This window comes from Neltuma alba, unplaced genomic scaffold (genome assembly GCF_004799145.2).
Source record: "Neltuma alba isolate B1F8T4 unplaced genomic scaffold, ASM479914v2 tig00011524_pilon, whole genome shotgun sequence".
Taxonomy (NCBI): domain Eukaryota; kingdom Viridiplantae; phylum Streptophyta; class Magnoliopsida; order Fabales; family Fabaceae; genus Neltuma; species Neltuma alba.
In genome coordinates, this window is record NW_021636190.1 from 260454 (window position 1) to 275680 (window position 15227).

The window sequence follows — 15227 nt, forward strand, 5'->3', positions numbered from 1 at the left end:
TTGGTTAAGTTTCAAAATATTACAAGTGTTTGCACAATCTATATGGTACTTCCAACTTAAGTTTGGTTGTGCCCATTTTATTCAAATTCAATTTGGGCATATGCCTGTTATTTCCCTTTTGATACTAAATTAGTGGCCTAAGCTGCTTCAACAATTTTTTGATTAATTCTTCACTCTGCGGTGTTACAGTATAAGGATTCTTCAAAAGATGCACTACTTGATAGATCATCAATTTTATGTTTGTGACTTGACAGGGCTTTTATCTAGTTCCTGATCATAAGCTATTGTATTCTTTTACTTATTGGAGCTTTTAATTTGACTATTGTGTTATTGCGATTGTAATAATTGTGTCTATATTTGTATTTTTTATATTTAGTTTTGTGAACTCTCTTCCAATTCTTTTTATGAGAATTTGAAATTTGAATTGTCTTGGTTCTTTTTATAAAATCTCAATTGTAGTTATTTAAACATTTATTTGTTATATTTAGTTTCGTGAACTCTCTTCCAATTCTTTTTACGAGAATTTAAAATTTGAATTGTCTTGATTTTTTTTATAAAATCTCAATTGTAGTTATTTAACATTTAGTGTGTTTTTATCATTTTTTACATATTTATTATTTTTAACTAAATTTAATTTTTTTTAAACTGCATAATTTGGTTATCAAGCTCTTATTAAAAAAACCAGAGGAAGTTTGTTAGTTTTTAGTGTGCGCTACTGTCTCGTGTGTTATATTTTTATGATCTTGTTACATTGAGCTAATATTTTATACTTGCAAATATATTTGATCATCTTATTAAAAGAATGGTAATTTTTTTGAGTAAATTAAAAAAAATATCCTGAAAGATCATTTAAAGTCATTTAATTTAAATAAAAGGACAAATGATTTTTTTTTATAGAAAGAAATTTTATAATAAGTTGGAACTTATTATATTTGCACAATTGCACATTATTGCCTTTTATCTCACAATTCTTATCTCCATTTCATCTTTGAGGATTATGACTGAGTTAGACCATGTAAACTTACAACTATAATTTCATACCAAACTTTCGAACTTATGCTTCTGCTGTTATAATTTTCATGGGAAAAATTTATTCCGAAAGTTTAAAATAGATTGGTGCTATACGTACATTGATTTTGTCGGGTTAAAAAAAGTGAACTTTTCCACTTTTATCACTCTCCATTTTCTTGTGATCATGAGCTCTAGCTTTTGAGGGAGGAGCTAAATTTATTCATCATGAATGGAAAATTACAAGAAACTGTTTCCTAAAATATATACAGAGCTACCAATGAGGACTCGTTCCGTTAAGGGAACGATCAGTGATTACGCTCCGGAAACAATCCCGCTGTACAAGATGCTTTTGGCCTAAGGAAAATCCTTTTCTAAGTAGCAGAAGAAGCTCCAAAGCCAATCAAGCACACTTGAGCAAGGACTCAAAATCTTTGAGAATCTGGTCAGCAGCATACACTATCATCTTCTTTATCTGTTCCACCAAACAAAAGCATCATTATTATTATTTTTTTTTTTTGGGTTTAGATTGATTTAGTCTTGATAGCATATATAAGAATTCTTGGGCATATTTCAGAAAGCGGGGAGCCAGAAAAGAAACATGAAATAAAAATTGGAAGCACACATCACCTCAAGTTTATCTTCTCTGGCCCTGTGGTTCTTGGGAAGCTGCCGGAACTGATTAGTTAAACGCAGACACTCATGGAGGTTTTCTGGGGACACAAAATCCACAGCAACTTTTGTGCATGACTGCAGAAAAGTAAAGGTTTGGAACATTCACATGTGAGTTACGGTCTGATGAGTTGACAGATAAGAAGCATGGAAACTGGTAAGTGTAGCAAATCAGGCATTTATTTGAATTGTTCTGTATTAAGACGGTATAACTGAATATATACACAGAGAAAAAAGGAATCTGCTGGCTAATTAATTAAAATATATCCTCTCTTAATTCTCATAAAACACAATGGCAATATTCCCAAAAATCAAGAAGACTGTTTAATCCCAAGAAGTTAAGAGATCGTGACACCCTCCCTCAATTTGAATCACGGGATATCAATCATGTCCAACTTACTCAATTTGAATCATGGGATATCAATCATGTCCAGCTTACTAAGTCCTCCAACTGTTTGGTGAGACAAACCTTTTTGTGAGGATATCTCTTGTTTGTTCTTTGCGTCTTTAGTGGCAATATATGCCCTAAAGAACAACTTCTTCCACTTTTTCTTTAATCAAATGCCTATCAACCTTCACAAGCTTAATCCTATCATGTTTGGTATGCCATCAAGGAATTATTAAATGGAATTTATAGTTTATCTAGAAAAAATAAAAATACATGTGAAATGGTCTTTTTAACTCTATTAAGGCTAAAAACAGAGGAATGAATGTCTAAATGTTGATTTATGGAGGGTAAAAATGTTCTGCGTTGATTCAGATAAGCTTGAATTCAAATTACGTAGCCAAGGTCATGTAATGGGAACTACGTGATTTGTTGTAATATACTGTAATCACCATTACTTTGGATTACTTTACAGTAGCAACCAAACACCTAAATCAACAGAATGCAGATAATCCTAATGCATGGAATTGAACAAAACAAGTCATAGTGACTACTTTACTATCACAATAGATCTTGATGGTGAAGTAATGGTGATATGAAGTTCTTCCAAAAGCTTATATAGCAAGGGTCCTACTAATATTCCTTAAGCCATATCTACATTTCTTCTAGCCACAATATTACTTCTTGCTTCTTCATGTTACTAGATTCCCCCATAGAAATACAATGTCTAATTGTAAATCTTACTATTTGATGGAGAAATGTCTCATAAAATACAAGCAGGGCAGTTAAAGTGGAAAAAGACTATTGAATTATTTGTGATAAGAAAGTACCTGATAAGCTTAAATGAAAGTTCTATCGAACCATTACAAGACCAACCATGTTATATGGTAGTGAATGTTACGCTCTAAAAGGAAAACGAGCATAAAATTGAGGTAACAGAAATGAAAATGTTGAGATGAATGTATGGTAATACAAAAAAAGATAATATTCGAAATGATGAGTAAGAGTAGGCATAGCGCCTATTGAAAAGAAAATGATTGAATATCATTTGGGGTAGTTTGCACATATGCAAAAAAAGCCATTAGAAGTGCCAATGAAGAGTGTAGATCAGAAAGTTTGGAGTCCTTTAAAAAAAGACAGAAGACTATCAAGAAGAACACTCAGGTCATTTAACAAGACCTTTTAGTTAACAATCCCTTTAAAAATTTGGTTGTTAATAGAACACAATGACGTCACACGATCCAGTAGATGACCCCACCTAGTGGGATAAGGCTTCTTGTTACTATTGTTGCCATTTTATGAACCTTCTCAATAAGCATAAAGGCTTACACTTGAGCTTTGGAAAACAAGTTCTTCTATCGAGCTTGATTAGAGTACCACTAGGTTTGCATCTTAACATCACATGTTTATTTTCTTGGTGTCGCAACCTCTATTCACAAGAAGTACCTTAATTAACCCGGGTCCTTTCAAATTCTGTGGCCATTAGTGTAAAGATTTCAATAAAAGTTATGCCATATTAAAAGATCTCTTGGTGTTCTTAGGAAGGTAACCAGTGTTTGATTGAAGAATCTGGTACCATTTTTTGAATTTAAGATTTGGATACTAGCATTGAGTAAAGTTTTAAACATTGTATGGAAATTCGTGAATGCACAAGGAACCTCATATTTATCTTTTAATAGACATAACCAATTATAACACTAGGTCATTACTAAATGAAACAAACCATTTTATGCAAGTTCTATTGGGTATTTATGAGAAACCCCCACATAAAAGCCAAAAAGATACCTCATATGTGGCTTTTGAGTAGTGTTTTTGTGACGCTTGGCCACCTTGCAACTTTAACATTGAAAATTAACCAAATTTTTATTACAGTTCAAGGAATAGGTTACTTAAAAACTTTAAACTAGGGTGATCTATATGTAGATATCATAACATTAGGTCATTCATTATCGAAGAATAAAGCAAATTTACAAATAACATTAGTCCTTAAACCATCAACTTCAAAATTTTTTGAAGATGATAAACCCCTTCACACTTGCCTAGCACTTTCAATTGTTATCCCCGATGACAGCTCTGGAAATATACAAGTGTTGGAGCAAAATTAGCAGAACAATTGGAACCTTTAGTTAGCTTCCAAGCAAGTTTCAAAAAAATGAACGGATTTGAAATTATAGAACCATAGATTTTAACATTTCCTTTACCAACTACAAGAGCTAAGGTTCCATTTGCATTTCAACTTCACGATTACCAACACTAGGAGTGTTAGTAAATAATTGGATAATTATCTGCCACGTGATCAGAAGCACTAGAATCAATAATCATGAATATCACCCTTCACCTTTTTTGGGTTGTGGGGCCTATTGCTCTTTCTCAAGCATTGTTTGAGACTACCTATATTAAGTGCTTATAAGCATGTTCACATAAGTTGAGACAAGACTTTCCCCATATATTTACCTCGTATTCTATAAATTATAATTAAAAAACTGCTTTTGAAAGTTCCCATTGCTATTCCAAACAAGCACTTACTTTTCTGATTAAGTTCAAGCCTAATATTTCGAGTCAACAAACTCGACCCATCTAGAGCATTTTTCTCCACTTTTATCATCACCTTTCTTCACAGCCTCCTGCCACCTTACTTTTGCAAATGCTTCACAAATCATAAAAAAGGGAGTTGGGAGCCATAAACTTTGACAAGGTCCTTATTTAAGCCAAAAAATTCAAAGAACCCATCCTTCTTGTTTCGGAGTGATATGAGTCAGTTGCATTAATTAGCACGTGTCATAATTCTATTACAACTTGTATAACTAATTAGTTGTTTGAAGGGATTGTTAGCCTTTAAATATCCCTTAATTGTACGTTGGATGGTGATTCTGGAATAATACACTTCTACGTGTTTCTCTCTCTTCCTCTACTCTCTCTTCCTCTGCTGCATAACAATTTGGCATCAGAGCCAACCTTCCGGCTATGCCATCATGCCGGAAACAAGATCTGGTGAACGGATTGGTGACATTGTGCATTGCCTGGATCAACATGCTGCCACAATAGAGACTGCTCATGCGTGATTGGAACAGAATTCTTTGGATATAGGCGAACTGAAGACTTCAACTTCTCTACATGTTTCTCTCTCTTCCTCTGCTGCGTAACATGGAGCTTGAACAAGACGTTATCTTAGCGCATTGCCAATCTTCTTCCAAGTTGAAGGCAAGTTCTCGTCAAAGAGTCATCATCTCAAGGTGATACTTATTGCCATCTCAATTTTGAATATATGTGCCGAGTTTTCACACTGGGGATATGCTTTATCACATACCAAATTACTTTCGCACTGCTCAAAAGCATAATGTGTCATTCATCAATGGAATCACGAACTCACCAGCCAAGGCATTAAAAGGCATCAAAACAGAGAGTTCTCTAATTGCCATCACCTAAGAAATGTCACGTCATTAGAAGTTGGTGTTCAAGCTTCTCAAATAAGGTACATGATCTTTCCTCTACCTTTGATGGCCAATAGGGGTTGGGGAAATGCCAGCCCGCCAAAATCTAAACTTATGCAGCTCGCACCGTTTTCAGCCCGGTCCGCGACGGGCTAGTGCGCTTTTTTTTTTTTTTTTTTTACATTTTGGTCTTCCGCCTGCCAGCTCCCTTGGACCAATTCCCACTTCCCTTCATGGACTAAATCGTGTACCTCGCCGGCTCTCCCATGTCTTCAAACTTCAATGTCTTGAATCTTGAAACTAAATCGTGCTCGTGCTCGTGCGATCGTGCCCTACTGCCCTAGTCCACTTGGCTCTCTCTCCGCTGGCGCTGAGTCGCTGACCGCTCTCGGCTCTCCCCTGGACCCCTGTGTATCTCCGGCTCTCCCCTGCAGCCTCGCCTCCCTAGTTCGCTTAGCTCTCCGCTGGCGTTGACCGCTCTCGGCTCTCCCCTGCAGCCTTGCCTCCCTGGTCTGCTTGGCTCTCCGCTAGCACTGACTGCTCTCGGCTCTCCCCTGGACCCCTGCGAATCTCCGACTCTCCCTTGCGGCCTTGCCTCCCTGGGTTCAAAAATCACCGAATCAGTAAATCCAACACACAGGCCGCAGCAACTCTCCGCCTCTCGGCTTGCAAAGATACCTCCAGGCCTCGCAACCACGCAACTTCCGTCTTCACTCTTCACTTGTCTTCACAAGCCGCAGCACACAACAAGTTGACACTCTTCATCTTTGCAAGCCGCAACACACAGGCCGCAGCAACTCTCCGCCTCTCGAGCTGTCTTGAGTCACTGGAGCTCAACTCGTCCTCACAGGCAAATCTTCCTTACATTCGATTTTTGCTCTCTTCTTCTTTGATTGTTGTGTGGCTGCTGGATTTGTTCTTCAATTTGTGCTCGTCTTTGATTTGTTCTGCCCATTCTGGTTGATTTTGCTGGATTATTGGGATTAGCCGATTAGTGTTGATATTTGCAAGTTAATTTTAAAGAAAAATGGCTACCGATGGTAGTGGAACTAGAAGAAAGCAAGTTGAGATTACTGCTATTACTGATGAAACAAATATACCAAACCAATCTGGACAAGGAATAACACCTGAATCTTCTGTGCAAGATAATCCAAATAAGAGGGCAAAGAAAAATACGTCTGATGTTTGGAAGTTTTTCACTAAAATTGGTGTGGTAAATGGCAAACAAAAAGCGTAATGTAATGGATGTGGAAAACAATGTTTGTGGTGGAAAGGAGTATGGGACTTCAACCCTTAGGCGTCATATGGAATTGTGTGTATCACTCCCAAAATATAAAGACATTGGTGAGATGATGATAGACCATGCAGAGAATGTAAGATCTAGGCAACTTGATCATAACAAAGTTCGAGAACTGATTTCTGCTTGTATCATTAGACATGATTTCCCATATTCATTTGTTGAGTATGAAGCAGTTAGGGAGTTGCACAAATATTTGAATGCTGATTATAAGAACATTACTAGAAAAATTGCAGTGCTGGATGTTTGGAATTTTTATATTAGTCAAAAAGAAAAACTAAAAAAAGTGATGATGGATTGTCTTAGTAGAATATGTTTAACTAGTGATTGTTGGACATCAATAACCGGTGAGGGTCATCTTTGCTTAACTACTCATTTTGTTGATGAGAAGTGGCGACTTAATAACAAGATACTTGCATTCTCTAAAATGGAGCCGCCTCATTCTGGGATTGAATTAGCTAAAAGAGTGCATGATTTATTGATTGATTGGGGGATTGAAAAGAAAGTATTTTCAATTACTTTGGATAATGCTTCAGCAAATGATGTCATGCAAAATGTATTGAAGGAGAGGTTGAATTTGAGTAATGACTTGCTATGCAATGGGGAGTTTTTTCATGTGAGATGTTGTGCCCACATCTTGAATCTCATAGTTCAGGAGGGCATGAAAGTAGCAAGTGATGCTATGCATAAGATTAGGGAGAGTATTAGATATGTAAGGCAATCAGAGGCGAGGAAAATTGTTTTCAAGAGATGTATTGAACAAGTTGAAGTTCCTGAAACAGTGAGTTTGAAGTTAGATGTCCCAACTAGATGGAATTCTACGCATGCCATGCTTGAAAGTGCACTTAAATATCGACGTGCCTTTGCTAATTTGGCTTTCAATGATACCAATTATCATCATTGTCCAACAATTGAAGAGTGGGCTAGAGCAAAAGCAACGTGTACATTCTTGAAGCCATTTGCAGTGATTACAAATTTGATGTCTGGTTCAACATATCCCACTTCTAACATGTACTTCATGCAAATATCAAAAATTGAATCAATGTTAAAGCGTCATATGCATAATGATGATTCTGTGATTCGAGACATGGCTGTTAGAATGCTTGACAAGTTTGAAAAATATTGGGATTCATACTCTATCATTCTTTCACTTGCAATTATCCTTGATCCACGGATGAAATTTGATATTGTAAAATTTTCTTACTCAAGACTTGATCCTATAAATTGTCATGAGAAGATTGAATATGTTAGGAGCAAGTTGTACAGTGTTTTCAATGAGTACAAAAATCTGGTATCATCTTCATCCACATCCCAGATTGCTCAAGCTGAATCAAGTTGCAGTGTGAATGTGAGGTCCATTCATCCTGCAAACATAGTGCCGCCTAATTTCTCTGTGAGGGATCAATCTAACTACTTGGATGTTTTTGACGTAAGTTTGAATTTGTTTAATAGTAAAATGTTTTCCTTTGATGTTACTAAATACTAATTTTGATTGAAATTTTGCTAATGTTTTATTCTTATGATGTAGGATTATCTTGAATGCAAGAGCAAAGATAGTACGACAATAGAAAAGTCTGAACTAGACTATTATTTGGAAGAGGCAACACTTGATCCTACCTTGTTTGTAAACCTACAGGTTCTGGATTATTGGAAGAGTAACTCACCTCGATTTCCTTGTCTTGCAAGAATGGCATGTGATATTCTAAGCATTCCCATAACTACGGTTGCCAGTGAATCAGCTTTTAGTATTGGTTCACGAGTTCTCACAAAGTATCGAAGTAGCCTTCTTCCAAATAATGTGCAAGCCCTCATTTGTACTCGTAATTGGCATCTTGGTTTTCCATTTAGTGGTAATATAATCATATCTGCTTATTTGTTTTATATATATATATATATATATATATTAACATTTCAATTAAGTGCAATTGAGCAATGCAAATCTAATACTATTATTTTATTATGTGTGGCAGAAGATGATCCTGAAGAAGAAATAGTTTCTATCAATCCTGAAGAAGCTTCATTTAATGCTTCGAGTGTCCCACCTAATTAGATTATATTTAGATGTGTTTTGTTTGTAATATTTAATTTTTGGACACTTGGTTGATGTTGAATTGTTGCTGGTTGGTGTTTTTTAATTGTTTTGAATGTTTATTTGTTTTTGAATGTTGTAATTTTAATAAAGAGTGTATATTTCTAGATTTTTCAGACCAAAATGTGCAAACTTGGTTGTATGGAACTATGGATTTTGAATGTACAAGTTGAACTTGTCATGGATGCAAGCTTGGCCGTGTAGAATGGATGTTTTTATGGATTTTCAAAAAAAAAATTTATAAAAATAATAAGCGGGCTGGCGGGCACCCGCCTGCATTATGCTAGCCCGCCAAGGTGCGGGCTACTTCAGCCCGCTCCGCTGCGGGCTGACCCGTATCCGCACCGCCAGCCCGCATTACCAACTCTAATGGCCAATTGAATTACTCTTGCCTATTCTCTGTAGTTTCTCCATCAAGTTTTTCAATGGCAAGGAGAAAAGAGGATTCATTCGAACCTAAGGCCACCAACCCATCAATGGTAAGCCTCAATTGAAGTTCGATTTGAATCCTCAATATTTGTAGAGCTTTTTGATGAGGTGCCCATAAGAAATCAAAGCTAGTACAAAACCTGGCCCACCATGAAGTAATTCTGGTATGTATTACTTTAATATTGTTCTGTAATGAGATGATACAGTTGAATAGAATATATACAACTAGAGAACAAAGAATCTGGTGCCTAATTAATTACATAATATTCTCTCTTAAATTATCATAAAACACAACAATAATATGCCTAATAAATCAAGAACATTTAATCCATCGAAGTTAGAGATCTTGACAATAAGAGACACGTATGACTATGAACATGGCAAAAAGGCAAACTTTGAAGTACCCGGTATAACATGTAAAGAGTTTATCATTACCATGAGATTTCTCACTTGGTGAGGGCATCCAGCAGGAATAAACACAGCCTCCCCAAGTTTCTGCTCAAATGTCCATGGTTCAATACCTTGAAAATTTTGAAAGGTTTCTGTCAGCAACAAGCAGCAAGCATTAAGCAACAAAGGTATATATCAGTTTATGGTGCTAACCGAACTCCTCCTTCAGTTTCTTCTTGTGCTCCATTGTTAAATAAAAACATTGATCGTGAATGGGATGGAAAACCTTCAACAGAAAAAAATGGAGACTCAAGCAGCATAAAAGCTAAGGATAATCAATAGCATGGATCAAGTGGAAGGAATTGTACCTGTTCAACAGGAGAACAAAACGTATGTCTGAATTCTCTTGAGTGTTTTCTTAAATATGTTTCTAACTTCTCAGTATCTTCTCTTCTGAAAATGTCCCAGAGAGCAGCACCTGCTTCTCTTGTTTCATTTTCTGCAGTGACATCAAGAAATGTGCTATTTGGAGAGACATTTCCATCGATTTCAGCACAGCACTTCTCTTTTTGATCTTGAACCTTATGTGCTCTTTTCAACTTTGAAATAGACAAGATTTGCTCATCATTTAACTTTACTTCTGCTGTATGAGTCAAAATATTCACCTGTGAAATTATTATACAACACTAAAATTAATATATTTAAGAACAAGAATCATAGTATTTGCATTATAAACAACACTGGAGAAACATACCGCATCTGACATGTCACAATGAAGCTTTGTTACGGAATCTCCTCTGCCAAGTTCTTCTTTTATTCCATACGCAATATATGTTTTTGGACCCATGTCAGGTTTCAAGACATGCATTGGCAACTTAACAGCAAGATTGAGAATACCAGCCCGAGGATCAGTGTATTCTTGGAATGGCAAGGAACAGATAAATTCATCACAATGGCGAGGCAAAAGATCTTCAAACTTATCAGAGGGAGGCCAGTCTTTTAGCTTTAGCATCTCTGGCCAAAGATTTCTATATGTTCTTCCTTCCATATAACCTTTAAAGAACTTATGAGTGCTGATTTCTACCTGCAGTATTTGAAAGAACCAGTATAGGTCAATCATGCAGAAAACTATACCACACGTCAGAAAATAGGAAGCTCCCAGACATGTGGAATCCAAAGCACAAGAAAATTGACATTGCATTATAGATTTATACAAAATAGATTAGACATTGTCATTAGTGAAGTGATCAAACAAAGCACCAGAAAAGAAGATACTGGAAATTTACCTCACAACCAGCGAGACAATCAATAGTCTTAACCTCTGACATTTTTGGGTTGGTTTTTGAATCTGAAGCCGCACATACTGCCCTCCAAATAACCATGGGCTCCCAGCTCAAACCTGTTGCTTGTTGAAGAACATCACGAACTATGACAGGTTCGCCATTAATCCAATGCCTTTGAAAGATTGATAGCCCCTCATTGATAGTCTCCCTTGAAGAAGGGCAGTATATGTCGTTGTCATAATTGTCTTCTCTAGAAGCAGCTCTTCTCACAGAGTAGTTGCAGCTTGATGCTGCTGTTTCTTTGTGCTTCAGAAAAGTTTGTACAGTCACGCATTTTCTCAACAAATCACCAGCTTTAGCTTCCAGTTCAGATATCCAGCCCCGTGGAAGAATATGCTTGAGCTCCAGCAAACAGTTTCCACACCCCCCAAACTCCTTTGGGGCACAAAAAACACTTCCAGTGCCTTCTGCAGTCCACTCAATAGATTGCTCAATACAAGGATCATCTGAGGTCTTGGAATCAGAAGACTCTGGCAGAGGATCACCACCATGCATATAATCATAACCCTTATTCACATACTGAAACCTCATTTCAGCTCTAGGCAAAATAGTTCCATTGCGAACTTCTTGGCAACATTGGAGGCACAGTTCATAGGAACACTCAGGGCAGCTTCGGTGAAGGTCAACAATTGAAGTAGCACAATGGTTGCTGCTCCAGGATCAAGAGGGTAAATTAAACAACCTTGACGAAAATAAAATGGATTTATGTGAGATGAATTAAAAATAAAAAACTTACCAATAGACACGTTCATCATCACTGCAAGGAGTTTGCAGTATCTTAATCTCAGAACGTGATGTCCCTGACAAGAGTTTATCGTTACTGATGTTTTGGAAGTTAAAAGCAAACCCAAAGCTGAATTTTAACAAAAACATAAAACAGTTTCTTCTTTTCCTCCCCCCCCCCCATACGAAAGGTTATTTTTTATGAAGTCTTGAAGAAAATATTACCACCCACGATACCTTGTATACTGGCTTCAATCTCTTCCTCAAGAGCTTGTTCTTCGCAAATTTGTCTCAGAAACGGACGAACTAAGTTGATGCAATATTGCAGACGCTGAAACTTCTCATTGTCAGAGATATCCCTTGTAGATGTCTGGCAGTTGGATGACAAAATAAGAAAATTGAACCAGTAATCTAATATTCATTAAAGAAAGCGGCAAAATTTTCCACAGGATAACATAGTAAGTCAAACCTTAATCATCCCACTTGAGCGCAAGCAGGCATTACAATTGCAAGTTTTACGGCAAAATGGGCAACGCTCAGCAATTTCTGCTACTGTCATATCAGGATACCTACGTGCATAAATGGTAAACATGGTTAAATTATTGTAAAGACGCCTTATAAATTAAAAGAACAAATAAATTCAACTACTAACAGGTGAAATTGTGTAGATGTAAAATAACTCACCATTGCTTGATGCACTTATCACAGTACAATTTCTGTTCACATTTGGTGCAAGGGACATAGCTTAGTCTATCCCTTTTCATGCATTGATGACATATCCAGCGACTTCGCTTAGTGTCCTGTTTAACATAATAAGTTTAGCATTCGTCAGCTTAAGAGGTAATGAACAGTACACAGGTAAGTTCCTCTCTAATAAAAGTATAATCACGCGTTGCAGCAGAGGATTGACTCCTTAGCAGTGAAGGCCTAAAAGCTGCGACTTAAGTCTTTTCCTTAAGAAATATGAATTGAGAAGGGCGATTACCCTCCAACTTGTTGCAATGTAATCGTCCTTTATATGGTCTCTTGAATCCGAAGTAGGCAACGTGGATGCTGGTGGAGAATGCGATACGGTAATGCTCGAGGATGAACTCTCTCCACTTGATTCTGAGCCTATTTTATCCATCCCGGCCTCCATTTTATGAGTTCTTCTCCTGGACCTTATCTTGGCAACCACGGTTTCCTCATCATCTTCCAAATTATTGACCAAAAAATCATTTTGCAAATTTCTTTTCCTTTTCGACGAAGCGACAGACTTCTTTGGTTGATCCCCTCTCTCGCACGGAAAATTAGACCTCCTCTTTGAGGAACATAGAATGTCTCCTTCCTCTGCAGAGGTTGGAGTATACTTGTGACTCTCTTGAACCTTTCTCCTCCTTGAAACCTCAAAAACATTTGAGCAGAACACCTCCATTCTCACCGCGCTCTAGTATAGCTTAAACCTGAGCAACAATTACTATCAGTGACACGCTAATCAAGAAAGCAATTTTCTGAAAAACCGCAATATCGCATGAAAAGAATAAACCCAGAGTATAAGATCAAACAAAACGTTCTTTCGAATGTCTGATGCGCTTCAGTTCAGTCCAAAAAGCAAACCGGTTGGGTAAGTCAACCCAACAACATTGGTTTATACGAAAAAAATAAAAAACAAAAGAAAATGCAGGGACGATACCATTACCACGCTCGAGATCAAGAACAAGATTCAGACCATTACCCACGCAAGTCAATGATCAATGAACACGCTCGGCAAATCAACCAAGCATCACAGGTTTACACGATGACCCCCAAAGAAAATTGACCGTAATGGATAGAACAATAACAGGAATCGCATTTTGCATTCCACAAAAAGGAACAACATTCGAAACTAACGTCGTCCTCGCTTCAGGCATCAACCTGTTGCTGAACGGCAAGTAAAAGCGAAACAGAGGAAGCAAAGAATCCAGATAAAGACCACGCAACTTACAGGGAATTAAAAATTGAAAATAAAATTTTACTGAAAAATGAAGTCGGATGCAACCTTAGGGACGGCTTTAAATCTGTGGGTAGGACATGATGAAAACAGGAAACGGGTAATTTCCAAAGAACTTACCTTCTCGGTGTTCGTGAAACAGGCGTAAATTAAGAAGCTTATTCCCCGCCCCCTTTTTTTTTAATAGCTCGGTTTACCATTTATCCCGTGCGATGAGATCAACACAGCTTGTTTTTATTTTTTAATTTGGAACAGGGAAATATTTTTAATTTGATGAGGATACAAGATAAAAAAAAAAATGATATTATAATTATCATATGAGTGTTTGGTATTTTTTCGTAAAACAAGACGATTTAATATTAAAAATAAAGTATATCAAACAAAATAAAATATCGTAAAGCAAAATAAAAGGGAAAATTGTAAAAAAAGACCTTGGAATTGCAAAAACGCAGATAGGGACCCTTGACAACTTCATTTTGGGTTTTGACAACTTCAGTGTCAAAACCCAAAGTGAAGTTGTCAAGGTCCCTATCTGCGTTTTTGCAATTCTAAGGTCTTTTTTTACAATTTCTCCAAAATAAAATGTCACTCAAAAATTAAAAATAAAGTATATCAAACAGATTGGTACTAGTACACGATTATCTCTGTCATGCCAGTCTTCAGTCTTCAGTCTTCACTCAATCCAAAGAGGCACAGATGAAAGATCACAAATTTTATCTTTTTTCCCCTAAAATTAAATCAAAACAGGAAAGTTATGCTGAGAAAAGTAGGACCACGCGCTGTTTGATGGTTTGGTGAATCACGCCCCTCTTCCGCGCTTACTCGTGTTTCTAAGATTTTAATTGAAATTATAGTCAGATATTTAAATTGACATTAAATATTAGCTGATATTGGTTTGGGTAAAGAATGTAGAGTGAGATATTAATTTGAAATTATGATAAGATTCTGATACGATCGCCCCACATTGAAGTCTTAATTTGACTTGGATGTATAATATCTTTGATATTTAAAACGATATACAGCACATAAATTCTTGCTAATATTATTTTTTATTTTTTAATATGCAGATTAGGGTAATTAGTAATCGAAAAAACAGATTAGGATAATTAGTAAATGGTTGGTGATTGCCTGGGGGATAAATTGAATGGTGCTGTTTGGTCGAAAGTCGAAGGGTGGTGAGGATTTACTGACCCAGCCGGAATTTAAATATATTGAAAATCAGTTTTTATTACAATAGAAAAGATTTAATTATTCTAAAATTTATTGATAAATGAAGAGTATGTAATGATAAATTTCAAAATAAAAAATAATAATAAGATCAAGTTGATCACTTGTCATTAGGATTTTTTTGATAATTAAATTTTTTTTAGGATCTCATGATAATTCTCCTTTATTGACATTTTTAACTAATTGATCTACCACTCAGTTGTTAAATTTAAGTTGGAACAATTTTAATGCTAACCATAAGTTTCTTGCAATATTTTTAATATT

The 15227-nt window shown here is 36.3% G+C and overlaps 1 protein-coding gene across 3 annotated transcripts; it reads right to left on the bottom strand.

Annotated features, from left to right (window-relative positions):
* Window positions 1-1187: 1187 nt before the first annotated feature.
* On the bottom strand, window positions 1188-13714 carry LOC114714698 (lysine-specific demethylase JMJ25). Of its 3 annotated transcripts, none has more exons than XM_028899459.1 (13): window positions 13482-13714; window positions 12753-13209; window positions 12452-12567; window positions 12237-12336; window positions 12005-12137; window positions 11781-11844; window positions 10988-11693; window positions 10456-10785; window positions 10070-10366; window positions 9915-9987; window positions 9747-9832; window positions 1639-1758; window positions 1188-1483 (listed from the first exon to the last, which is right to left on the bottom strand). In XM_028899459.1, the coding sequence occupies exons 2-13, from the start codon at window positions 13179-13181 to the stop codon at window positions 1412-1414; spliced, it is 2526 nt and encodes an 841-aa protein (XP_028755292.1). In that variant the 5' UTR covers window positions 13182-13209; window positions 13482-13714; the 3' UTR covers window positions 1188-1411. The 3 variants fall into 3 exon arrangements, with proteins under 3 accessions (XP_028755292.1, XP_028755291.1, XP_028755290.1); XM_028899458.1 differs by having other exon boundaries at window positions 13446-13714; XM_028899457.1 differs by having other exon boundaries at window positions 13440-13713.
* Window positions 13715-15227: the final 1513 nt, after the last annotated feature.